We start from the raw sequence: 22,756 nt of genomic DNA, 5'->3' as shown, positions 1-22,756 counted from the left end.
TGAAGCTGCCAGATGTAGCCATCTACCCACTGAATCAAGTCTGCCTCCAAAGTGATTCCATTTGCTGAACAAAAGATACAAACACATACAAATTCCATTTATAATGCATGTCATCTGTTATTTTGACCATAAATGTATTATAAATATTATATTATATTATATTATATTATATTATATTATATTATATTATATTATATTATATTATATTATATTATATTAATAGTAACCAAAACAATAGATCATTTTTTGAGAATGATCTACTATGATTCTTTGTATTGTTTTAGCTTAGATTCTGCAAGCTAACTCAGGATGCCAGTTTAGCAGTCCACTAGCTAATTAGCCTGCTTATTTAACTTGCCCTTATTAAAATTAACCATGGTTTTACTACAAATAATAAAACCATGTTAATCACACATTAACCATAGTTTTGCTAAACTAAACCATAGTTTAACCATATATTTGTAGTAAAATTGTGGTTATACAATTGGTATTTATTCAATAGGAAAAACATGTTTTTATTATAGTAAAATTGTAGTAATCATGTTTATTTTCTAAGGGTATAACCTCTGGAGTTGTTGAATTGTATCATACATTTTGTTTGATCGGACATTGCAAACAGCTACCCCAACTACCCCTTTAGTGAACTAGCTTAGCATACCACTAACCAATTAGTCCATTAGCTTAGCCTATATTTGCTAATGTTCAATAATATATATATATTACGTTTTTGCATTGGTCAGGAATTACAATGGCTACCCCAAATGCCCCTTTAGTGAACTAGCTTAGCATGCCACTAAGCAAGCAGTCCACTAGCAAATACCCTTTGCAAATGTATGATTTTATATTTTTATACGGTATATATTATACTTTTTAGCTTGTGGATCGTGTAGTTACCACATCTACTAGCAGACATTAACTGGATCAGCAGTTGAGGCTACAGCCATTTTTGTTCTTTTTATTTTACATCACACCTGCCAAATAATTGCATAATCACAACAATAAACTCTGCCCTGTTGAAAAAACCAGCATATGCTGGTTAGGTATGTTTTGAAGCTGGGATCCTGGTTTATGCTGGTCCTTTGCTGGTTTATGCTGGTCATGTGCTGGCAAAGAACCAGCTCAAGCCAGCAAAGGACCAGCATAAACCAGCAAAGAACCAGTTCAAACCAGCAAAGGACCTGCATAAACCAGCAAAGGACCTGCATAAACCAGCAAAGGACCAGCATAAATCAGCAAAGGACCAGCATAAACCAGCAAAGAACCAGAATAAACTAGCAAAGAACCAGTTTAAACCAGCGAAGGACCAGCATAAACCAGCAAGGGACCAGCATAAATCAGCAAAGGACCAGCATAAACCAGCAAAGAACCAGCATAAACCAGCAAAGAACCAGTTCAAACCAGCGAAGGACCAGCATAAACCAGCAAAGAACCAGTTCAAACCAGCGAAGGACCAGCATAAAAACCAGCAAAGAACCAGTTCAAACCAGCGAAGGACCAGCATAAACCAGCAAAGAACCAGTTCAAACCAGCGAAGGACCAGCATAAACCAGCAAAGAACCAGTTCAAACCAGCGAAGGACCAGCATAAACCAGCAAAGAACCAGTTCAAACCAGCGAAGGACCAGCATAAACCAGAAAAGAAACCAGTTCAAAACCAGCGAAGGACCAGCATAAACCAGCAAAGAACCAGTTCAAACCAGCAAAGGACCAGCATAAACCAGCAAAGGACCAGCTCAAACCAGCAAAGGACCAGCATAAACCAGCAAAGGACCAGCATCCAGGCATTAAAACATACCTAACCAGCATATGCTGTTTTTTTCAGCAGGGTGACATTGGGCATTTTTGTTTGTCTATTGATAAAATAAGCTTACAGTTTACACTAAACCCTGTAGTTAGTTATATCAACAAAAGCAAACATGCTATGGCCTACTTTTCTAATTTTAATCCTCAAAACAAACTCATGGGACCAGTCGCTTCACTCTTTCCTATCCTGTTAGAGGATTAGATTAACTCTCTACTACATTTCCTCCAATCAGATTCTAGGGCACGGTGGTGACATGGGACAGAGATATGCTTTAGGTGCTTACCTGCTCAGATCAGTTTTGGGTTTGCCTGAAAACGGCTGTGGTTTGTGTTGTAAGGCAACAGCTCGTCCTTGATCAGCTGCATTGGCCTTTCGCTGGTTCAGAGCTAATCCTGCCTTCATCTCATTATTGGATCTGCTGCTGTTTAGCTGCTCAGACCTAGCATAGCCATGGCATTTGCTTCTGAAAGCAACAAGTTAGACGCGGTCACCCTCAAAAGTCAAAGAATCACAGTAAACATGTTACTTATGTGGCATTTGATGAACCAGAAATACAGAGTACATGTGCAGGGCATAGAGAGGCTAACAAAATTAGCATGTAGCATGAATTAGCTTTCTGGATGCTAATTTCTCTCGCTGTCAGAAAACCCAAATCTTATCAATTGGGTGTGAGAACGTGTTTTCTTTATGTTGTATACTTATATCTGTGTATGCTAATGCAAACTCTGGGTTTAATGTTTTGCTGTTTTTGAACTGGGGCAGCAACCACCCAGAACACCCTTGTAATCACTTGGCAACCACTCAGAACACCTTAGCAACCTTATAGCAACACCCTAGCAACCACTCAGAACATCTTGACATCATGCTGAAAAGTTTTGCATGGACAAATACCACTAATGTACATATTTTGTAATAGTGCAAAACAATGTAGCATTAGAATTGAATTGCACATTATTATTATTATTATTTTTATATATTAAGTAGATCAAATTCTTCACATTATAACTTTAATCTGGTTAACAGCTCCCATTGTTTTTAAGTGTAGTCTTGTGAGGGGTAGCACTGTCCTTCAAGATTTAATCCTGTTAGCCCAGTGCTAATCCGCACAGATTGCTGAAGTCCGCTCTGAATGGTCTCAATCCCCACGGAATGCCCAACCACTGCTAAACATTCAGGTAAAAAACTTGATTATAATATCTGCCTTCCTGTCTGGAATCTGTCATTTAGCATGATTTAGCATGATGATGGTGCTCTTTAAGGAAGTAGTGATTTAGATCTGATGAGTGTTTTAGGATTAGCCAGTATATTAATCCTTTTTAAGAAAAATTAAATTTCTGGATTTTATTTTTTACTTTAAATAGTTAAACACTATACAATAATGCTGTTTAGCATGGTAGTTAACATGATCGTACACCAGTTATTAATTCTGCTCGTTCATTTCTGTTTACTGTTCTATTCAATAGTTTAGGGTCAGTAAGATTTTTATATATATATATATATATATATATATATATATATATATATATATATATATATATATATGTTTTTGAAATATGTTTCACCAAAGCAGCATTTTTTTTTTGTGAAATATTACTACAATTTTAAAATGTATAAATTTTATAGTGTAAAAATGTTTTATTTTATTTTTTTTTTTATTTTTTTTTGTTCCTGTGATAAATTACCATTATCCCAGTCTTCAGTGTTTTGTGATCTTTCAGAAATCATAAATGTTAAGATAAAGTTAATTATTATTATCAATATCAAAAACAAAAACAACACTAATATTTTATTTATTTTTTTATTTTTTGTGGAAACCGTGATTCTTTGATGAACAGAAAATTTCACAAAGCACTTTTTTTTTGTAACAATGTAAAGGTATTTACTGTCACTTTTGATCAATTTAATGAATTGCTTGCTGAATTAAAGTATTTATTTTTTATATTTTTTTAATGTCCCCAAACCTTTGAACATTAGTGTTTACAAATACATTCTTAATATTTAAGGTTGTAAACGTTGACATATGCTAATACATTAGGGACTAATGTGAAATAAAATAAACAATAATATATTTATAAATGAGGATTAACCAATAATTCATGTTAACTATTGCATTAACATAAACTAACACATATGTTGTTATTGTTAAATCTTACAATGCACATTTAAATTAGATGTAAAAACATAACCAAGGCAAGGAAAATTTTAGCTACATAAGTTAAGTGCTGTAAAATGGATATTTTCCTATAACAAATCAAAAAGAAAGCAAGTGCAAGTGAGTCTATGATGGACTTTGTTTACTCACAAAACTGGAATTGCATTTATTTATGTATTTTCACCATTTTAGATGCTAACACAGATGATTAGTGTTTTGGTCCTCAGGGCTAAACTTACTTGGTGCATTTTGCTTTGTGCAAAACATTTAGATGGAAGAAAGAAGTGATTAAATTACTTTTGCATGACCCCTTGCCATGCAACCGACTGCTAATCGTTTGAATGGCTGCCATATACTGGGCCTGCCATACTGGGACTTTCATAACATCACATTTTATGTAAGACAATTGGGTCCAAAATAATTTTAGAGCGAGCCTGTCGTGAGAACTAGTCTGCAGACTCACAGAAAACACTTTCATTGTTCTCCATCAAGCATATCAAACCTCTTGTGTTTGCTAAAGGATGTGGCAAACGTGACATCATTCTATTTCTGAAACTGTTGTGGGGTTTCCCTGGAAGAGCGCCCTAAGAGTTTGGATGAATAGAAGTTTCAATGGGCTTTCCCAAGGATGAAATCCTTGTCTTGGAAGCAACTCCCTTTAAATATTGTCGACTAAAGCATATGACACAAGAATTAGCTCTGAAGGACGGTCCTGGGTTTTAAGTTAAGCTTGACAAGGATGAAACATAATTAACTGTAACTTATTTCAGGGTAAGACTGTCTCTCTGTTGTAGGAGTTTATGGCATTTTTCCATAGTCTATTCCATCATCAGTGAGTATTTATTGATTTAACAGAGTTTTTCCTTCCTTCAGGATGTTTAACTGGGTGGTGAAGGTCGTGCCACATCCTCCCAATACACAGGAGGATCTGGGGGAGGAGGCGATCACTGCGGTAAACCCACAAGCCCATTAACATGGACTCATAATGCACACCTCACAAATATCTCTGACTCTATTTAACAGTGCAAATAATCTGATTCACTCTAAATGGGGTCATGACCTACAAAAAGTGTTTTAGTGCTTTACAAGTTATTTGTAGTTTGAAACAAGTAACCACTGTCCTAGTGGTTAATGCACTTGATCTGACATAATGAGCCATGGTGCTCATGTGGATAATGTAAGTTCGAATCTTGCTTGCAACATTTTCTAAACCCATTCACTTTTCCACACCCCATCTTCCCTTTCTATATTATATCTATAAAACTGTTATAAAGGGCAATAATAAATTAAAAAAATTATCTGAATATTACTTTATTAATAAAAAAAATTATGCTCATATATTATTGTCTTGCTGTTGCATTGATGTCCTTTCATATAATGAACCTCTAATTCTCTTAAATCTCCCTCTGAAGAATGGAAAAACATCAACTCGAGGTACATTTACAGCACTCTTACTGTTTTAATGTGTTGCAACATGATTGTTTATTAGGTTTAATGTAAAATATATGGTCACACTTCATATTTGGTGGGCTTACAATGTACTAACATAGTAACAAAATTCCCACATTTACTTCTAATGAGTGTGGGGTATGATTAGGTTTTGGGGTAAAGGTTGGGTTATGGATATATGTTAAAAAGTGCAAGTATTTTAAATCAAAACAAGTATGTACAAGTACAAGGCCAACTAATATAAAGTGTAGCACTGTCCAAATATACTGCAGGATCAAAATATAATATACTAATGCACAATGAGCCTCTATCTCTCTTATTGTCATGCAGAAAAGTTCAATTCAGCCAAACCAGGTAGAGAGGAAGACCAATCATCTCAAACCTCAAAGGACAGGTGAGTCTTGACCGATCTTTCCAGTAAAGTACACAAAAGACATTCTCTGACTGTCTGGACATGACACTCAGAATGAGAGTCCAAACAGCTTATAAAGAGTGGTATGTTGAACTGGATCTCCAACGGTTTTGCAAGCGCACTGCCCCAACCTGCAGGGAGTCCTCTTCTTACGAGAGCCAACCCTGATACTAAAGTATTGATTTCATGTCAACTAAAGTAGCTTGATATTTGATACCATTTGGTATTGCATATTAATGTGCACTCAAAGCAAATGTATTTTTTTTTTTATTTTGCAGTCACTTCAGGATGAAGGTTCTACGGACAGGTAAGGCTATAAATAGTCAATCATTGTGCATGAAGTGTGTTTGACAGCATGGAGGCTGTACAGTGAGCCCTCTCTGTCTGCCAGGGCTGGAGTTATTGGCTGGATCTCACAAGGAATTGGAAAGGTGGTCCCGCAGCCTGATGAGAAACACATACGGGACGAGACTCCAGAATCTGAAGAAGTCACAGAGGTTAGAAAACTACGTGCAAGACTTTTTTATTTTTAATCAGAATAGTAGAAATAACAAAAAAAGAGCAAATTTATCTAAACCTTAATATATGATTAAAAGCTTACAATACATTTAACAACAATATATAATATTTTAAAAAAAAACATTATTTAAGAGCATAAGCAAAAACGTGTTTATATTTTAGAAAACAATTAATTAAATAAAATATATTAATCTTAATATTATTCATTTGGAAACAATACCTAACTGATGTATATCTAAAAAAGAAAAGTTCAAGACAAACTTCTGAAACAATATATGCCTATTATTATTCTAATTAATTCGAGTTAAATAGTAAATAATTAAGTAAATAGTTAATAAATATGAATTTTGTATGATACAACAACTTTTGAAATGAATATATTTCTGCTGTTTGTTTTACACTTTCTGTTTTTATTTGCTTTTACTATTTACTTAAGGTCAAAATGAATGATTAACCGATTCATATTTATTATATTTAAGAAAGATTACATTAGGAATGTAAACAAAATCATAAAATGCATTTATTGTTCATTTAAAAAAAAAACGATTTAATAATATATCACTATCATTTATTCACTTGTGTGAAACTCTATATTATCATTAAATTAGTTCATTTATTAGAATTATAAATAGTGACTTCATATGGTACATTGTAAAAATGTTGAATTCTTGCACATCACAATGAATCATTTTCTGCTGTTTCATTTCTTTTCTTTTCTTTTTCTGTTTGCTTCAGGTTTACGAGGCAAAGGACCTTCCTGGTGTGTATCAGTCAGTCTATTTAGAAAAACAGTTGAATTAATAAACTGTATGGCGGGTTTAGTGCTAAAGCTTCAAACGTTTACTGTGTATCTCCTACACCAGATCAGGAGCCTTTGGCACATATACAAGTAGTAGAGCTGGTGTCAGAAGACGAGATGTCGGAGGTGGAACCAACCGCTCAGTTCCCTCCTAAGTGAGTGTCATTCTGTAAAGCACACGGGGGGAAGACATTGTTAGGTGCAAAAAATTTGCCTCACTACTATTAAAGAAGATGACAAAAAAAAGCAAGCATCTTTATTGCTATTATCTGAACTCTAGAGACTTGAAGAAATAGTTCACCCAAAAATGAAAATTTACCAACCCCCAGACCATCCAAGATGTAGATAAATTGCTTATTTCAATGTGTGAACAGTGTAATGAACTGGATAAAGAGCGGCTTCCAGAACGCTATACCGCACCATGTGACCAGACCCCCAAATTCCAGTTCTTCCACGCCGAGGTCATCACAGTGCTCAAACAAAGGTATTTTAGCTATATTCATAGCTATAAGACAGCTATATTTTTAAAGATTGTAACTGTTTAGCTTCATATTTGCTTTGGTTCAGTTTATTCACCTCCTCCAGAGTCGATAACCAGCGTGACGGAGATCGAATTGAAAACTCCCAGGTGAGTCACGTCAAATATAATTCTCTCTTTTGCAACTGCTTACTGGAAAATTGGCATAGATGTCCACTTCATGTCCCTCTTGTTTTCAGTATGGTGGGCTGGATTGTTCAGGGTCTGGGTCTTTCAATGCCACAAGCGATGCTTAAAAACAAAGAAGGATGTTTGGTAAGTGAGGTGTAAAGCTTTGACGTTATTACCTTAGGTTTTAATAGATGTTTCTCGATACTGACTCCCTTTCTTTCCACCAGGAGGACGGGAAGATTGTGCAAAATGGTGAGTAAGATGTTCCTCTTTCAACACAGTTTACACAGTTTTTAATGACAAACATCCCGGAACGTTTCCTGGAAACTCTAGCGCGGTTTCAGTAGAATATGAAAACACAAAGATCACTGCATGGGTAACAACATAACCCATTCTTTGAGACATCAAAATACAAGTAGAAAAACTTCAGGGTGAGCGATTCTGTTTCAGTGTAGGACAAACTCATAACTCAGTCCATCTTCTCCTTCTGTTACAGGGGAGAGGACACTGAGAACCCTTTAAACAAAAGGAGAGAGAGCGCAACACAGCATTACACAGTCACAGACAAATGGACAGTGGAGACAGAAGAACAGTGACTTTGTAGCTTTCTTGAATGAACAGGCAGCTATAAAAATCTACTGAATGTAATGCCCGAATTTCTCTGTACTGTATAACAAATATTTACATATATGTATTTAGCAGACACTTTTATCCAAAGCAACTTACAGTAGATTCAGGATATACATTTTTTTACCTAACGTGTTCCCTGGGTATCGAACCCATAACCTTTTGGCTGCTAATGCAATGCTCTACCACTGAGCCACAGGAACTACATATACATATTTTTAATAATCTTTATGTTTAACTTACTGTATAACTAGCCAAAAACATATATATATATTTTAATAACATTTATGTTTAACTTAAAATGAGACTCTCAGTATTGTATGAATAGCTGGCATCTCTCAGATGGGTGTTCGTTGTTGCTGCTGCAGTGATTTTTATAAACTGACATTTAGTTTGGCTTGACTGTACTTGTCTTAAAACATTTATGATCCTCGTGAGATGTAATTATCATTCGTTTTACTGCAAGTTTTCCTAATATGTGTTAAAAATGTACTCAAATGAAAAGAGTAGAAAGAACACATTATTTTAAAAAGAGAAAAAGTTGTATTGCCTTGACTTACTGTATAATTGTGGCTACTCTGTGGCTGCTTTTCAGGCTGCTTTTAAGACATGTACATTGCAAGTTTCGGGTCAGTAAGATTTTTTTTAAGTGTTTTTTGAAGAAATCTGTCATGCTCACCAAGGCTTGATCACAAATATAGGAAAAATAGAAATATTGTGAAAACTTGTTATAGTTTAAATACCAATAATAGTTTAATCTGTATATATTTAATGTATATTAATATTTTATATTCTTAATGTCATATTGTATTAATGCATTTCATTAATAAAGGAAATTAATAATTGTACTCATGTTTAAAGGGTTCAGTCTCTATTGACATAATAATAATAAAATACCTTGGGAAAAACACATGAAATATTAAAAGTTTAAGGAATTATTAAAGCAAAACAAATGTAAATTATTGACCTGGATAACTGTTCTGTTCAAAAATACCTCATCACGTTAAATTTAAAATGTCTTTTTTTTTGGTTCTAATGTAAAGTTTTAAAACGGTCCTCAAGCATGGCTGTGTCTTCAGCAGGCAGTGCTCGGTCAGCTCCTGCAGACCTTGTTCTTGAGGAGATTGACTCTGAAGATGAGGCTCAAGAAAAAACATGTTCAGCAACAAACTCATTGCCAAATTCACAAACTCAGTCCCAACCACAAACACCTTGGTCGCCGGAACAATCTCTTCCACTGAGTGTCACCACACCAGCACAAATAGAACTGGAGGACGCAGAGACCCAAACCGCACGATGGACGCCCATGATCGAGAACATCAGAAGAGAGGCGGAGGACACCGCCATATTAATTATGGAGGAACGGTAATACATTTCTCTCTTGCTGGAAACACAGTGGCAGCTTGATGATCAAGTATTTAACAGACTTAAAGGAAGAATTCACCCAGAAATTTAAATTTGCTGTGGATTTATTCACCCTCAGGCCATCCAACATGTACAAGAGTTTATTTCTTAAATCAGAACAGATTTTATGACATTTTCCATTATGTCACTTTCTCACCAATGGATTCTCTACAGTGAATGGGTGCCGTCAGAATGAGAGTCCAAACAGCTGATAAAAACATCACAATAATCCACAAACCATCAATTAATGTCTTGTGTAACAAAAAGCTACAGGTTAAGAAACAAATCCATCATCAAGGCATTTTAACTTCAACTTGTTGCTTTCAGTCATGGCCTAATGGATAGAGAGACGGACTTGTAACCTGAAGGTTGTGGGTTTGAGTCTCAGGTCTGGCAGGGATTGTAGGTGGTGGGAGTGAATAACCAGCTCTCTCCACCGTCAATACCACGACTGAGGTGAACCCCCAACTGCTCCCTGGGTGCCGCAGCATTGGCTGCCCACTGCTCTGTGTGTGTGTGTGTGTTGGATGAGTAAAATGCAGAGCACAAATTCTGAGTATGGGACACCATACTTCACTCACTCAATTTCAGCTAAAATACTAGTCCTCTATCCATAATATTGTTTTCACCTGTATAAAAGTTATCTCTTCTGAATCAAGGGAAAAATATGCTCAGACCAACCAAAACTGATGGTGGATTCTGATGCAAGACTCCAACAGGGGATGGTCTCTTTCACTGAAAAGCATTATTATGGATTATGGACTTTGGCCAGAAATGAAAGTTAAAGTTAAAATGTCTTGATGGATTTGTTTTTTTAAAAACACACAGCATTTCACTTCACAAGATGTTAATTACTTGTGGATTATTGTGCTGTTTGGACTCTCATTCTGACGGCACCCATTCACTGCAGATGATCCACTGGTGAGCAAGTGATAAAGCTAAATTTCTCCAAACCTGTTCCCATGAAGAAACAAACTCATCTACATCTTGGATGGCCTAAGAGTGAGTACATTTAATTTTTTGGGTCAGCTGTTCCTTTAAGAGTGAAAAACAAGCCTTGTGGTGCTGTTCTCTGGTGCAGGTTGATACAGGAGCGTCTGGCGATGGCTCGAATGGCAGAAGAGGTGGCACGGCAGACAGCAGAGATGGCTGTCAGGGAGTTGGCACAGGCCCGGTTCGCCATTCAGACCATTGCAGAAGAGCCAGAAGATGCTGATCAAGAGTAATTCATGCACACCAACAAAAAATCACTCAAACTAATCCCTCTGTGTGTGTATGATAAATGTGTATACTTTATATGTTTTTGCTTCTGAATATTTTGTGGAAATTGATTCATTACCACTCAATGGGTAGGGTAAGTAAGATTCAAAACTTATATAGTTTTATTCATGCAACAAAATATTTCAAATAAGTGCTTTCTGTTCATCAAAGACTCCTGAAAACAAAGTATCATGTTTTCCACAAAAATATAAAGCAGCACAAATGTTGGTTTTTCAGTGACCAATTCTTGAAATTTCACCTTTTGTCCCACTAATATTAAATATTTAGTAGCATCCTTGATATGCATACCAAAACCTTAATAACTTAATTTTTTCTGTGTCACAGATTACAAGTGCTGCATGAAGAGGAAAGTGATATAGAAGTCATACGAAATCAAATTGCAGAGTAAGACATACGATATCAACTGTTCTCATGCTTTCCTTGAAGCGATCATGTTTTATTTGTATTTCTCTGTATTTGTAGAGTAACGATTGTTTTATAACAATATGACCACACATAATTACAGTGCACGCATTTCCGGTGCACTGCTTAATATTTCAATATAATGCTGTGTCTTGGCAACCGCGAAGCATCCCATAGAGGCCCCCTCTTCGGTTGCTATAGTTACTAATCGCGCCTCTGATGCTTGTTTTCTGCCTCGTCGCTGTGAAGCATGGCGCAGATTCCTCACTTCCAGAAGAAACATTTTTATCGTTCTAGTTAATCGCGTCAACATATCATACAACTCCCATCACGTTAATTTATAAACAAACGGCACAAAAATGGATGGATATGGACACTGCGTTACCTGATGCTCTCAGAGACCGCGTCTGATTTCAGAGTAAGTTCATTATAATATCACGACGGTAACGCGTCAAGCCTATAAATATATAGTTTATAATATTTTGGAAATGTTTAAAATTAACCAGAGATTTTTGGAAAACAGGCACACGTCTGTGGTTGCTCCATCATGCGAAAATTGTGCTTATGTGAGTTTATTTATAGCTGACACACATGTGTTAGTTGCTTACCCATGTGATTAGCTTGTTGTTTATATAAAAGCTGATGTCTGCGTCGTGCCTTGTGTATACACAGGTGTCAAGTACCTTCAGTTAAGGAGTTTCTTCCAGAAGGACAAGAGGCAGAGGCTGTAGACACTTCGTTCACTGTTCAAACCCCTGTGGAGGAGTTCAAGTCCTCTTCACCTCTACAGGAGGAACCAGAGCCTGAGCCTGAACCTGAATCTGAGGAGCTTCAAGAGGAGGAGGAGCCCAGGGACTCAAGTGAAGCCGAAGAAGAACCTGAGCCGATCACTGAGCAACCTCAGTCCATTACCAGCACCTCTGTCTCACGAACTGATTCACCGGTAATTCATGTGTACTGTCCTTCTAACTTTAAACTTGGACAATGTTAGGCCTTTAGTTAGTTAGGCTTTATCTCTCTTACATTGTTTTACTTTTGTGACTTTCGCAGATACTTATTATTCATTGTGTACACCAAGTATGCTACATAAAACTCGCTCAGAAGTTAGATTGAATAAAGTACACTGTGCTCACATGCACAGTACTGCAGTGATCATAATTTTTCTTGATATTAGTGCAGATTTTTGCCTCTCTGTTACAATGAAATAAATGTGTTATATTGCTGTTGTTTTGCTTTATGTAGGTGGAGAGTACAGCTCCTGAAGAGGAAAGCAGTGGTGAGTAGTCATTCAGAATAGATCATGTAAACACATTGACGCTAACATGATAAAAAGCCACAGAATGAAATCCTAACTGTCATTATTTATTACTGATTATTACTGATTATTTATTTTACTACATAAAATTATTTGGACATGTTTAGACATTTAAGACAATCCTATTTATTATTGCCATTGCATTGTAGTGCACATTAACTGTGGGCATGTTGTGCTAACTTTTGACAACCAGAAAGTGTAAAGTAAACCAGTATGTTTTCCTGCACAAGTGTTTATGAATTAATTGCTGTCTTGAAGTATCCTGTATAATTGTAAATATAGTACTTATCATTTTCAGCTATTATTGCAAATGTTCAATTTAAAGAAACTTAGCATTTAGTGGAAAATATTATTTGTGAAAATATATGTGCAATAGTATTATTAGAATAATTTTAAAAAATATTAAATACTGAATGGAAAGGAAATTAATAAGTATTAGGGCTGTCAAATGATTAATCATGATTAATCACATCCAAAATAAAAGTTTTGTTTACATAATATATGTGTGTATACTGTGTATATTTATTATGTATAATATAAATACACACACATGCATGTATATATTTAAGAAGAATATGTATGTTTATATATTAAATATATTTTATATATAATATAAAATATAAGAATATAAATATATAAATGTATATACATGTAAATATTTTCTAAATATATAATTTATGTGTGTGTATTTATATATACATAATAATATAACCCTGTACACATACATATATTATGTAAACAAAACTTTTATTTTGGATGTGATTAATCGTGATTAATTATTTGACAGCCCTAATAAGTATAAAATTATAAATTCATAATTTTCAGTCCTGTGCCAGTGTACATGTTGGCAGGGAAAGTAGAACACTGAACTAATAGCCGACTAGGCAAGCAGAAAAAAATCCTTTCCATTGAGTGTTGGCATTTCTATTGATTTATTATTTTGTTAACCTAACAAATTTATTTTTGTGAATAGTTTTGCTAGAAAAGTATTCATGTGTTATATAAATGTCACTTGTTTGTGACAAAATGGTTTGATATTTTATCTTATTCAATACGTTTTTGGGCCACTGTAATTGGCATTTCTGGACATTATTGTCAGAATGTTCATATGGTGGTCCAGTAGTGCACAACACAACGAAATCTCCACAACACAACGGGAACAAACCGCAACACAACAAAATTAGCTCAACACATTGGAAACAAGCCGCAACACAACGAAATTAGCACAACACAGCTGAAACAAGCCACAACACAATGAAATTTGCACAACACAACGGAAACAAGCCACAACACAATGAAATTAGTCCTATGCGTTGTGTTGTGGCATTTTCATTGTGTTTTGCATTACTAGTCCACCATATGGTCTATATGACAGAGCATCAAATATTGTACATATTTCATGTAATATACAATATATTTAACTATGTGTTGCTGTTCCCACAGTCCCTTCCAGATGTGATGTGCTGAAGAGATGTTTCATGCGTGTACCATATGCGCCACAGGCCCTTGACAACTTCAACCAGTTCCTGAAAGACATTGACGTCACTTTGCCCAAAGTGCCTTCCATGCCCAATCTGCCCCCTGCTCTCTCTCAAATCACCCAACAGCTGCCGTCACTCCCTCCTCAACTGACACAGCTACCGCAACAAATTTCCCAGCGATTCTCCAAAATCACCCCACAATTCCCAAACCAGACGCATTTTAGTGCTCCTCATTTTCCCAGCCTCCCCGTGCAGTTATCCAGCCTCCCACACCAGCTGTCCAACATTCCGCAACAAATTTCAAACCTCCCGCAAAAGGTATCCAACTTTCCACAAAGACTGACCAGCATTCCACAGTTTCCCATCCTTCCGCAAAAGGTCTCCAACATTCCGCAACAACTCTCCAGCATTCCACAAAAAATATCCAGCATTCCACAAAAGATAACCAGCATTCCACAGAAGATATCCAGCATTCCACAGTGTGCCCAGCAGTGCTACTCTAACATTCAGAGCCGTCTCAACAAACTTAAGCCGGAACAGGATGCCCAAGGAGCAACCGCAAAGAGTAGGGATCTGGAGTTGGACCGTCTTGTCCACCAGTCCCCGCTCCATTCCCCCCGTACCCCTTCACCCTCTTCCCCAAGCTCCGTCCTAGACTTACCCAATGTGCCCTCTTACCCCCGTCTGCCACCCATCACCCCTTCCAGGCAGTTGTCAGGTGTCTCCAACCCTGCTTTCCACATTGAGGACGACCCCACCTCTGCTAGACCCTCAGGTGATCCACGCTGTCGCCTTTTTTGTTTGACTAGTCTGTGCTATGCTTTTCTTATGCCTTGCTGCCATATGTGACTTAGAAAATGTTAGGTTGTGGGTGCCTGTAGTGACCAAAGTGACCTCTTTATATTCCAACCATTGACATCATTCCCTAAAGTCCATTTTACCTCAAGGTAAGTCTTGAAGAGTGTGCTACTAAAAGGTGTCAGGGTTTCTTTTCTTTATCTGTATCGTCTAATCTCCAGTGAGCTCCAGACTGAGTGTGCATCCGGCCGTGAATGTTGAAGATGTCGACTCGGACCGAGGGAAAGGAGGAAGACGATCTCGCCCCATACCACCAATAATAAACCCACAGGACCCTAACCTCAAAACCCTCACCGTCCCTGGTGCCCGTAAAGCCAATCGGACCAGGTAAATCTGCCTTGTTTGATTAATCAATGGATGTAGATAGTGTGGATACATTAGCAATATTTCACAGGCAAAAAGATCTGGGTTTTTTTTGTCAATGAAGCACTGTATGAAGCACTGCTCACACAGAAGTCACTTTCAAATCAAGAAGTAATGCGGTGAATTCATGTGAACAACTTCTTATGTGAAATGCCAAATGGTTGGATTTTTAGACAATGGTATATGTGACCACACCTAAAGAGTAAAAATTAAGGACATTTGCACTGCACTTGTCCTGTAATAACATAAGCCCAAACTACACTTCATGTTTTACAGAAACTTCCACTTTCCCACTGTCTGAGGGAAACTCTGAAAGCCATGTATGCTGTTCACACTCAATCAGTGTTATTGCCCTCATAAATATGCAAATCATAATGTTAATCCAGGGTTTAAAAATGTACAGTGAGAAAATCTGGAAACCTGACTACTCAAGATTAACAATAACATTGAATTAACAAGTTCAACTGTGAAAAATACACAAATATTGATATACATTTTATGTTTTGTTTCTTTTCTGTTCTGTTGTCTGTGCATACACAATCACTAACGCACATATATACACGTCACTGGATGCAAACAGTGTATGCAGAGACAGAAAACAACAGACAATTTGGACCAAGATGTAAGATGTTTTAAATAAGTCACTCAGAACAATCCACTCCATATTCTCCTCTTCATTTTGTGCATTTGTGTGCCCATTATTAAATATGGGAAGACTTTCACATTACCTTACTTACCATATCAGAGTTTTTTTTATTTTCATTTCATTTTTCAATGCATTTATTGTAACTTGTCTTATTTTTGTGATTGGTCCTGTAGAGCCCCATCATAACATACTCTTGTTGTCTTCTTACAGCAAGAGACTTTACTCACAAGATGATGAGGAAGAAGAGGAGTTAGAAACTGCAGTCCGGGCCTGGCCAAGCCAGACTAGCATCTCAAGTGCAGATGACGGGTAACAAATACATATTTTTTTAAAATATGAAATTAACATGAAGACATGAAAATGTTGCTGGAAATGTGGCACAAAATACATTGTATATATAGGCTAGTTGCAAATTATGTTGATGTTCTTTAATGTGCTTTGGGAAACCCAGGAACAGTATATATAAATATGGGATTGTTCTGGTGACTTTTTTTTAATGCAATATTTATCTTCTGTCTTCAGGCTAAATCAACGGCCAGCCTCTTCAGCCAGCCAAACTAGTACTGTAGTAAATGAGAGGTTACAGGAGCTGGTCAAGCTATTCAAAGAGAGAACAGAGCGAGTCAAAGAAAAGCTGATTGATCCAGATAACTCAGATGATGAAACACCACCTGCCTGTGAGTTAAACCCAAAATATCACACCAAGTGGCATTTATTATAAAGAATGTCAGGAGATGCTAGCAAAAATTATAGCAAATTGTTTCTTATAAATGGGTTTGTTGACAAAACAATACATATAATGTGCTTAATCAAGACAAAAAGTATTTGGACGCTAGTTGTCAAACATTATTTAATGAACTTAGTTCCTAATTTAAGTTGTGGCTAGTTGTCTAAAAAAATTGTTGAGAAATGCTGTTATTCAAGTTGAAATTCATGCATTTTATGTGTGACTTAAAGGGATACTCCACCCCAAAATGAAAATTTTGTCATTAATCACTTACCCGCATGTTGTTCCAAACCTGTAAAAGCTTTGTTCGTCTTCGGAACACAATTTAAGATATTTTGGATGAAAACCGGGAGGCTTGTGTATGTCCCATTGACTGCTAAGTAAATAAAACTGTCAAGGTCCAGGAAAGTATGAAAGACATCATCAGAATAGTCCATCTTCCATCAGTGGTTCAACCGTAACATTATGAAGCGACGAGAATACTTTTTGTACGCGAAGAAAACAAACATAACGACTTTATTCAACAATTTGTCTCCCCTGTGTCTCTCTGCATCACCGTAGCGCCATTTTGGAGAATATCCGCTGAATGCAAAATGCGTACACTATTCTGTGTCAGCTGCACTGCACGGATGCGCTGTTTTCATTCAAATCAAAGCATAAATACACATAGAAAACGTATCCTTGTGTCACGGCTGACACAGAATAGTGTACCCTTTTTGCGTTCAGCGGATGTTCTCTAAAATGGTGATGCGGAGAGACACAGAGGAGACTAATTGTTTTAGTTTTCTAATTTAAAAAACTAATTTCTGTTTTTTTCACGTCCAAAAAGTATTCTCCTCGCTTCATAATGACGAGATTAATGACTAAATTTTAATTTTGGGGTGGAATAACCCTTTAAGTGTACACATACTTTTGAGGGCTATTACAGTTTCAAAGTGTATGTACCAAATAATATGGTCTTTTATGAACAGCCCCAGCTAAGCAAGCTCCAGCTCCTCCTCCTCCTCCTGAACCTCCAGCAGAGCAGAAAACAGAGCAGGGGGTATCCGAGGCCTCTGATGAGAAAGAAGAGGAGAAAACAAAGGTCCTGTGCTGTAAAGTGAAACCTCAGTCCAAGATTGGTCGGCTTCTGCAGTACCGTTTTCCATCCAGCATCGACCCCTTCACCAGTGAGCACTCCTCCCGTCTCCTGCACTCCTCTCTTCTCTTTGTAATCCTGAAGACTACAACTGTCTAATTTTAGCTGTCTTGGCATTCCATACTCTCACATAAATCCGATCAGTTACTGATTTTCCTTCATTTTTTGTTCTGTTCTCACACCCTTTCCTCCTACACTTCACATTCCTCTTTCATTTTTAAACTTAAGCTTTTGGTAACTAAGCATCAGGTTTATAAATGATAAAATGGATGTATTCTCTGGATGTATTCTCTGTAGATCTGATCTACGTACTTTGGCTGTTTTGCGTGTCTTTGGCGTTTAACTGGAACGTGTGGATGATTCCTGTGCGTTGGGCATTTCCATATCAAACACCGGATAACATCCATGTTTGGCTGTTGATTGACTATTTATGTGATGCCGTTTACATACTGGACATCCTGGCTTTTCAACCCAGACTGCAGTTTGTGCGTCATGGAGACCTTGTGGTAAATATAGACAAAGACAAGCAAAATATTAGAATAAAATGTATATTTTTTTCACCCTGTGTTTTGAAAAATATGTTTTCAGACCGGCAAGAAAGAGATGAGAGATAATTACATCAAAGCTGTACGATTCAAGGTAGTGAGATATTTACGCTGTTTATCGCTTCATTAAATACAAATTTGGACTTTTTCAGACTGACTAAATATGATGCTCTGAGGTACTGGACACATTCTGTAGTCTGAGGATCTCATTTCCTGTGTTGTAGCTGGATGTGGTCAGTCTGCTTCCTCTGGAGCTCCTCTACTTCAAAACAGGGATTAATCCACTTCTTCGCTTACCCAGGATCCTGAAGGCAAGCTGCTACTCTGACCGTCTAACTGGACTTTAGAAAGATCAGTCCATGATGAACTTAGCTAATTCTTTAATGTGTCCTTCCTTTGTTCAGTTCATGTCTTTCTTTGAGTTCAACAAGCGTCTAGAAGCTATACTGACCAACGCTTACGTTTACAGGTTAGCTGTTAGCTTCTTTAAACCTTTCTATTGAGAATTTGTTTAACATTTTATTTGGAGTGTTTATGCCCATTCATATCTCTCATTTCATTTATCAGAGTTATTCGAACCACCACCTACTTGCTGTATGCCGTCCACTGCAATGCATGTCTGTACTACTGGGGCTCTTCATATGAAGGTCTGGGTTTCTCAGACTGGACCTATGATGGGACAGGCAATAGGTAAGTTAATCAGTTCTGTTATTAACTTTAGTTTACATCCAATCCGGTTTTTTTTTTTTTGGCACCAAAAACATTTTGCTCCTTTACCTTTAAGAATTATGTATGTAAATGACCTGCTATGATTGGCTAAAATTGATGCACCAACATAAGGTTGTTCATTATAGTAGGCCAAACTGCTGCACAGTCATTAATATGTAAATGTGGGCAGGCATATGTTAATTTACTGGTGATTTAAAAAAATATAATAATAATATTTTTCTCCTATAACCCCTTTACATTTTTTATTTAAACATAATATTTTCAAAGTTTATATTTTAAAATATAACTAATTTGTTTATATTCACTTTGTGACTTTTTCAGTTATTTTCGCTGCTACTACTTTGCTGTGAAGACTTTGCTGACCATTGGTGGTCTGCCAGAACCCACAACACTTTTTGAGATTGTGTTCCAGCTCATCAATTACTTTATTGGAGTGTTTGTGTTCTCCATCATGATTGGTCAGGTAAGGCCATTATCATTGTGTGAAAGGCATCAACTGATTGGTTTTCAGTAGTGTTTAATATCATTGATCGAGGCTTGCGTTGTGTCAGATGAGAGACGTTGTTGGTGCAGCGACTGCAGCTCAGACAAAGTATCGTGCTGTGTGGATAACACAGTGAAGTACATGGCCTCCTACCGCATCCCTAAAGATGTGCAGAACAGAGTGAAAACCTGGTACAGCTACACATGGCAGTCCCAAGGCATGCTGGGTGAGACCATAAGACAGACATCAACGCCAAAATACGCAACGCACTCATCCATAATGGTCAGTTGATTACTTTAAATAAAAATAGTCATTTTGTGGTTTCATGCAGATGAACAAGAGCTATTAGATCAACTACCCGACAAGATGAGGCTGGATATAGCAGTGGACGTCAGCTACAACATTATAAGTAAAGTGCCACTCTTCCAGGCAAGTGCTAAAACTTAAAATTCAGCATAAATTCTAATAAATACAGTAAAATTCTAATAAATATATTTAAATAAATAATATAGAAATTACATATACATATATATATATTTATAAAAATAAACATATACATATATAATTGAATATAAATTGAATTTAAATTGAATTGTGCAAACTATTTGCCTCAGCTGGTGTTAAAATGTATGTATATATGTGTGTGTGTGTGTGTGTGTGTGTGTGTGTGTGTGTGTGTGTGTGTGTGTGTGTGTGTGTGTGTGTGTGTGTGTTTAAAATTAACAATTGGACGGATGGATGGTAAATATTTAATCTGCCTTGACTTTGTTGCTGTATTCTTTAACTGCATCTCTTTTTTCTGCATCATTGTTTTTTTCTCAGGGCTGTGATAGACAGATGATCTTTGACATGCTGAAGAGGCTCAGATCAGTGGTGTACCTTCCAGGAGACTATGTCTGCAAGAAGGCAAGAAAAATAAAGAAGATGTTTAGCCTGCATAAGAGACCTCCAGATGTTTACTTTAGCAGTAAATGTAGCGTTACATTAATTTATTTATTACAGGATGAAGTGGGTCGTGAGATGTACATTATAAAGGCAGGGGAAGTCCAGGTAGTTGGTGGTCCCGATGGAAAGACAGTCTTTGTGACCCTGAAAGCAGGAGCTGTGTTTGGAGAGGTCAGGTAAGGGCTGCAGTATCTAGTTTTGTGAGTATAAAATCCCTCATTGTCAAATGTGCTCTTAGTTCATGTCTTCTTCTCCAATAAAGCTTGCTTGCTGTGGGTGGAGGAAACCGGCGGACAGCTAATGTTGTAGCACGTGGTTTTGCTAACCTCCTCATCTTGACCAAAAAGGACCTGAATGAGATCATGGTGCACTATCCAGAGTCCCAGAAACTGCTGCGAAAGAAAGCCAGGTGAGTGCAACTACTGGAAGGAAAATAATGAGCCATAAGAATTTCCCAATTTTTACTTTCACCAGTATTTTTACTTTCACTAGTATTTCACAAGGCAATTTTCCAGCCCTAGCTTCTGTTCAAATTATGTGTGACTTGCTGTTTGCCCGGAAGGAAAATGGTGATGAAGGATAAAAAGCCTGCTGAGAAGAAAGAGGAAGAAAAGGAGCCCATCCCGATTATTCCTCCTCGTGCCGAGACGCCCAAACTGTTAAAAGCTGCGCTGGAGATGACAGAGAAAACAGGAATGAAAGGAACATGGTCCAAACTTGCAGGTACATACCTTGAATTTGACCCAACAAATTTAATTTAAATTTAATGTAATAATTTATAGGAATGTATTTAAATTTAATGTGATAATCCATTGGAAAAAATAATAATTAAATTTTTTTTTTTTTTCCCTCTTCCCTCATATATATATATATATATATATATATATATATATATATATATATATATATATAGTTGTAAAAAATATTTGTAATATATATATAATAAGTATTTATCAAACATATTTCTTTCACTACTTTCTTATGTAGCACTCCATCTCTTCCTCTGCGGCGCCCAACTCTCCAGTCCATGAAGCACACTCAGATCAAGACGCAGACACTCTGTCTCAGATATCAGACAGTTCAATGCAAATCCCCACGACCCCCACTGGCGCTGGAGACAGGAATGCATTTGCTGAAGAGGGCCCAGCAGAGGAGGAAATTAAATAGAAAAGAAGTAATCAAGTGGCAAATAATGCAGCTATGAAATAACCCAGACAGCTGAGACCATCAAAATAATTTGCAGGACACTGCTGTGCTCAGTGTTTTGCTTCTGAAACGGGTCATGAGGTCAGGTACAGTCAGTGAACTCAGGAATGCATAAAACTGTCTTCTCTTTTCGTTTTCTCATTCAGAATCTAAATTAATGATATACAGTAATAAGCAGAATTTATTATAACTTCTCATATATCAATAAGCATATCATACTAGCATAACCCATAAGGTCTACCCAGGATGTCCGGATGCTTTTAGCTTTGGTCAGATGTCAGTTACTGTAGTTAAAGGGATACTCCACCCCAAAATGAAAATTTTGTCGTTCCAAACCTGTGAAAGCTCCGTTCGTCTTCGGAACGCAATTTAAAATACACTGCCCATCCAAAAAAACAGTCACACACTCTAATATTTCATTTGACTGCCTTTAGCTTTGATTATGGCATGCATTTGCCATGGCATCATTTCGATAAGCTTCTGCAATGTCACAACATTTATTCCCGTCCAGAGTTGCATAAATTTTTCGCCAGGATCTTGAATTGATGATGGGAGAGTCAGACCACTGCGCAAAGTCTTCTCCAGCGCATCCCAAAGATTCTCAATGGGGTAAAGGTCTGACTCTGGACTCTGTGGTGGCCAATCCATGTGTGAAAATGATGTTGCATGCTCACTGAACCCCTCTTTCACAATTTGAGCCCGATGAATCCTGGCATTGTCATCTTGGAATATGCCCGTGCCATCAGGGAAGAAAAAATGAATTGATGGAATAACCTATTCATTCAGTATATTCAGGTAGTCAGCTGACATCATTCTTTGGGC

At 36.9% G+C, this 22,756-nt stretch overlaps 1 protein-coding gene and 1 long non-coding RNA gene across 2 annotated transcripts; both read left to right on the top strand.

The window, feature by feature from the left end:
- Positions 1–2,412: 2,412 nt before the first annotated feature.
- On the top strand, positions 2,413–5,798 carry LOC122142447. The gene is made up of 4 exons (XR_006158608.1): positions 2,413–2,978; positions 4,829–4,907; positions 5,368–5,389; positions 5,735–5,798. It is a non-coding gene; the product is annotated as an uncharacterized LOC122142447 (long non-coding RNA).
- A 101-nt stretch (positions 5,799–5,899) lies between these two features.
- LOC109051275 (titin-like) lies at positions 5,900–21,895 on the top strand. The gene is given in 34 exon segments (XM_042753333.1): positions 5,900–5,991; positions 6,095–6,123; positions 6,208–6,313; positions 7,071–7,095; positions 7,199–7,289; positions 7,509–7,618; positions 7,702–7,762; positions 7,852–7,927; positions 8,011–8,035; positions 9,493–9,775; positions 10,896–11,038; positions 12,021–12,063; positions 12,170–12,440; positions 12,740–12,773; positions 14,256–15,068; positions 15,313–15,478; positions 16,095–16,136; positions 16,371–16,469; positions 16,683–16,837; positions 17,859–18,056; positions 18,323–18,531; positions 18,614–18,664; positions 18,795–18,881; positions 18,975–19,039; positions 19,138–19,260; positions 19,621–19,762; positions 19,851–19,896; positions 19,899–20,009; positions 20,115–20,212; positions 20,606–20,689; positions 20,786–20,904; positions 20,991–21,137; positions 21,291–21,451; positions 21,753–21,895. Coding segments are annotated over 34 exon segments (4,446 nt in total). The 5' UTR covers positions 5,900–5,901.
- Positions 21,896–22,756: the final 861 nt, after the last annotated feature.

Source organism: Cyprinus carpio, chromosome B25, assembly GCF_018340385.1.
Source record: "Cyprinus carpio isolate SPL01 chromosome B25, ASM1834038v1, whole genome shotgun sequence".
Classification (NCBI taxonomy): Eukaryota; Metazoa; Chordata; class Actinopteri; order Cypriniformes; family Cyprinidae; genus Cyprinus; species Cyprinus carpio.
Note: the sequence above shows the minus strand (reverse complement) of the source record. Positions and strands in the feature narration are given on the sequence as shown.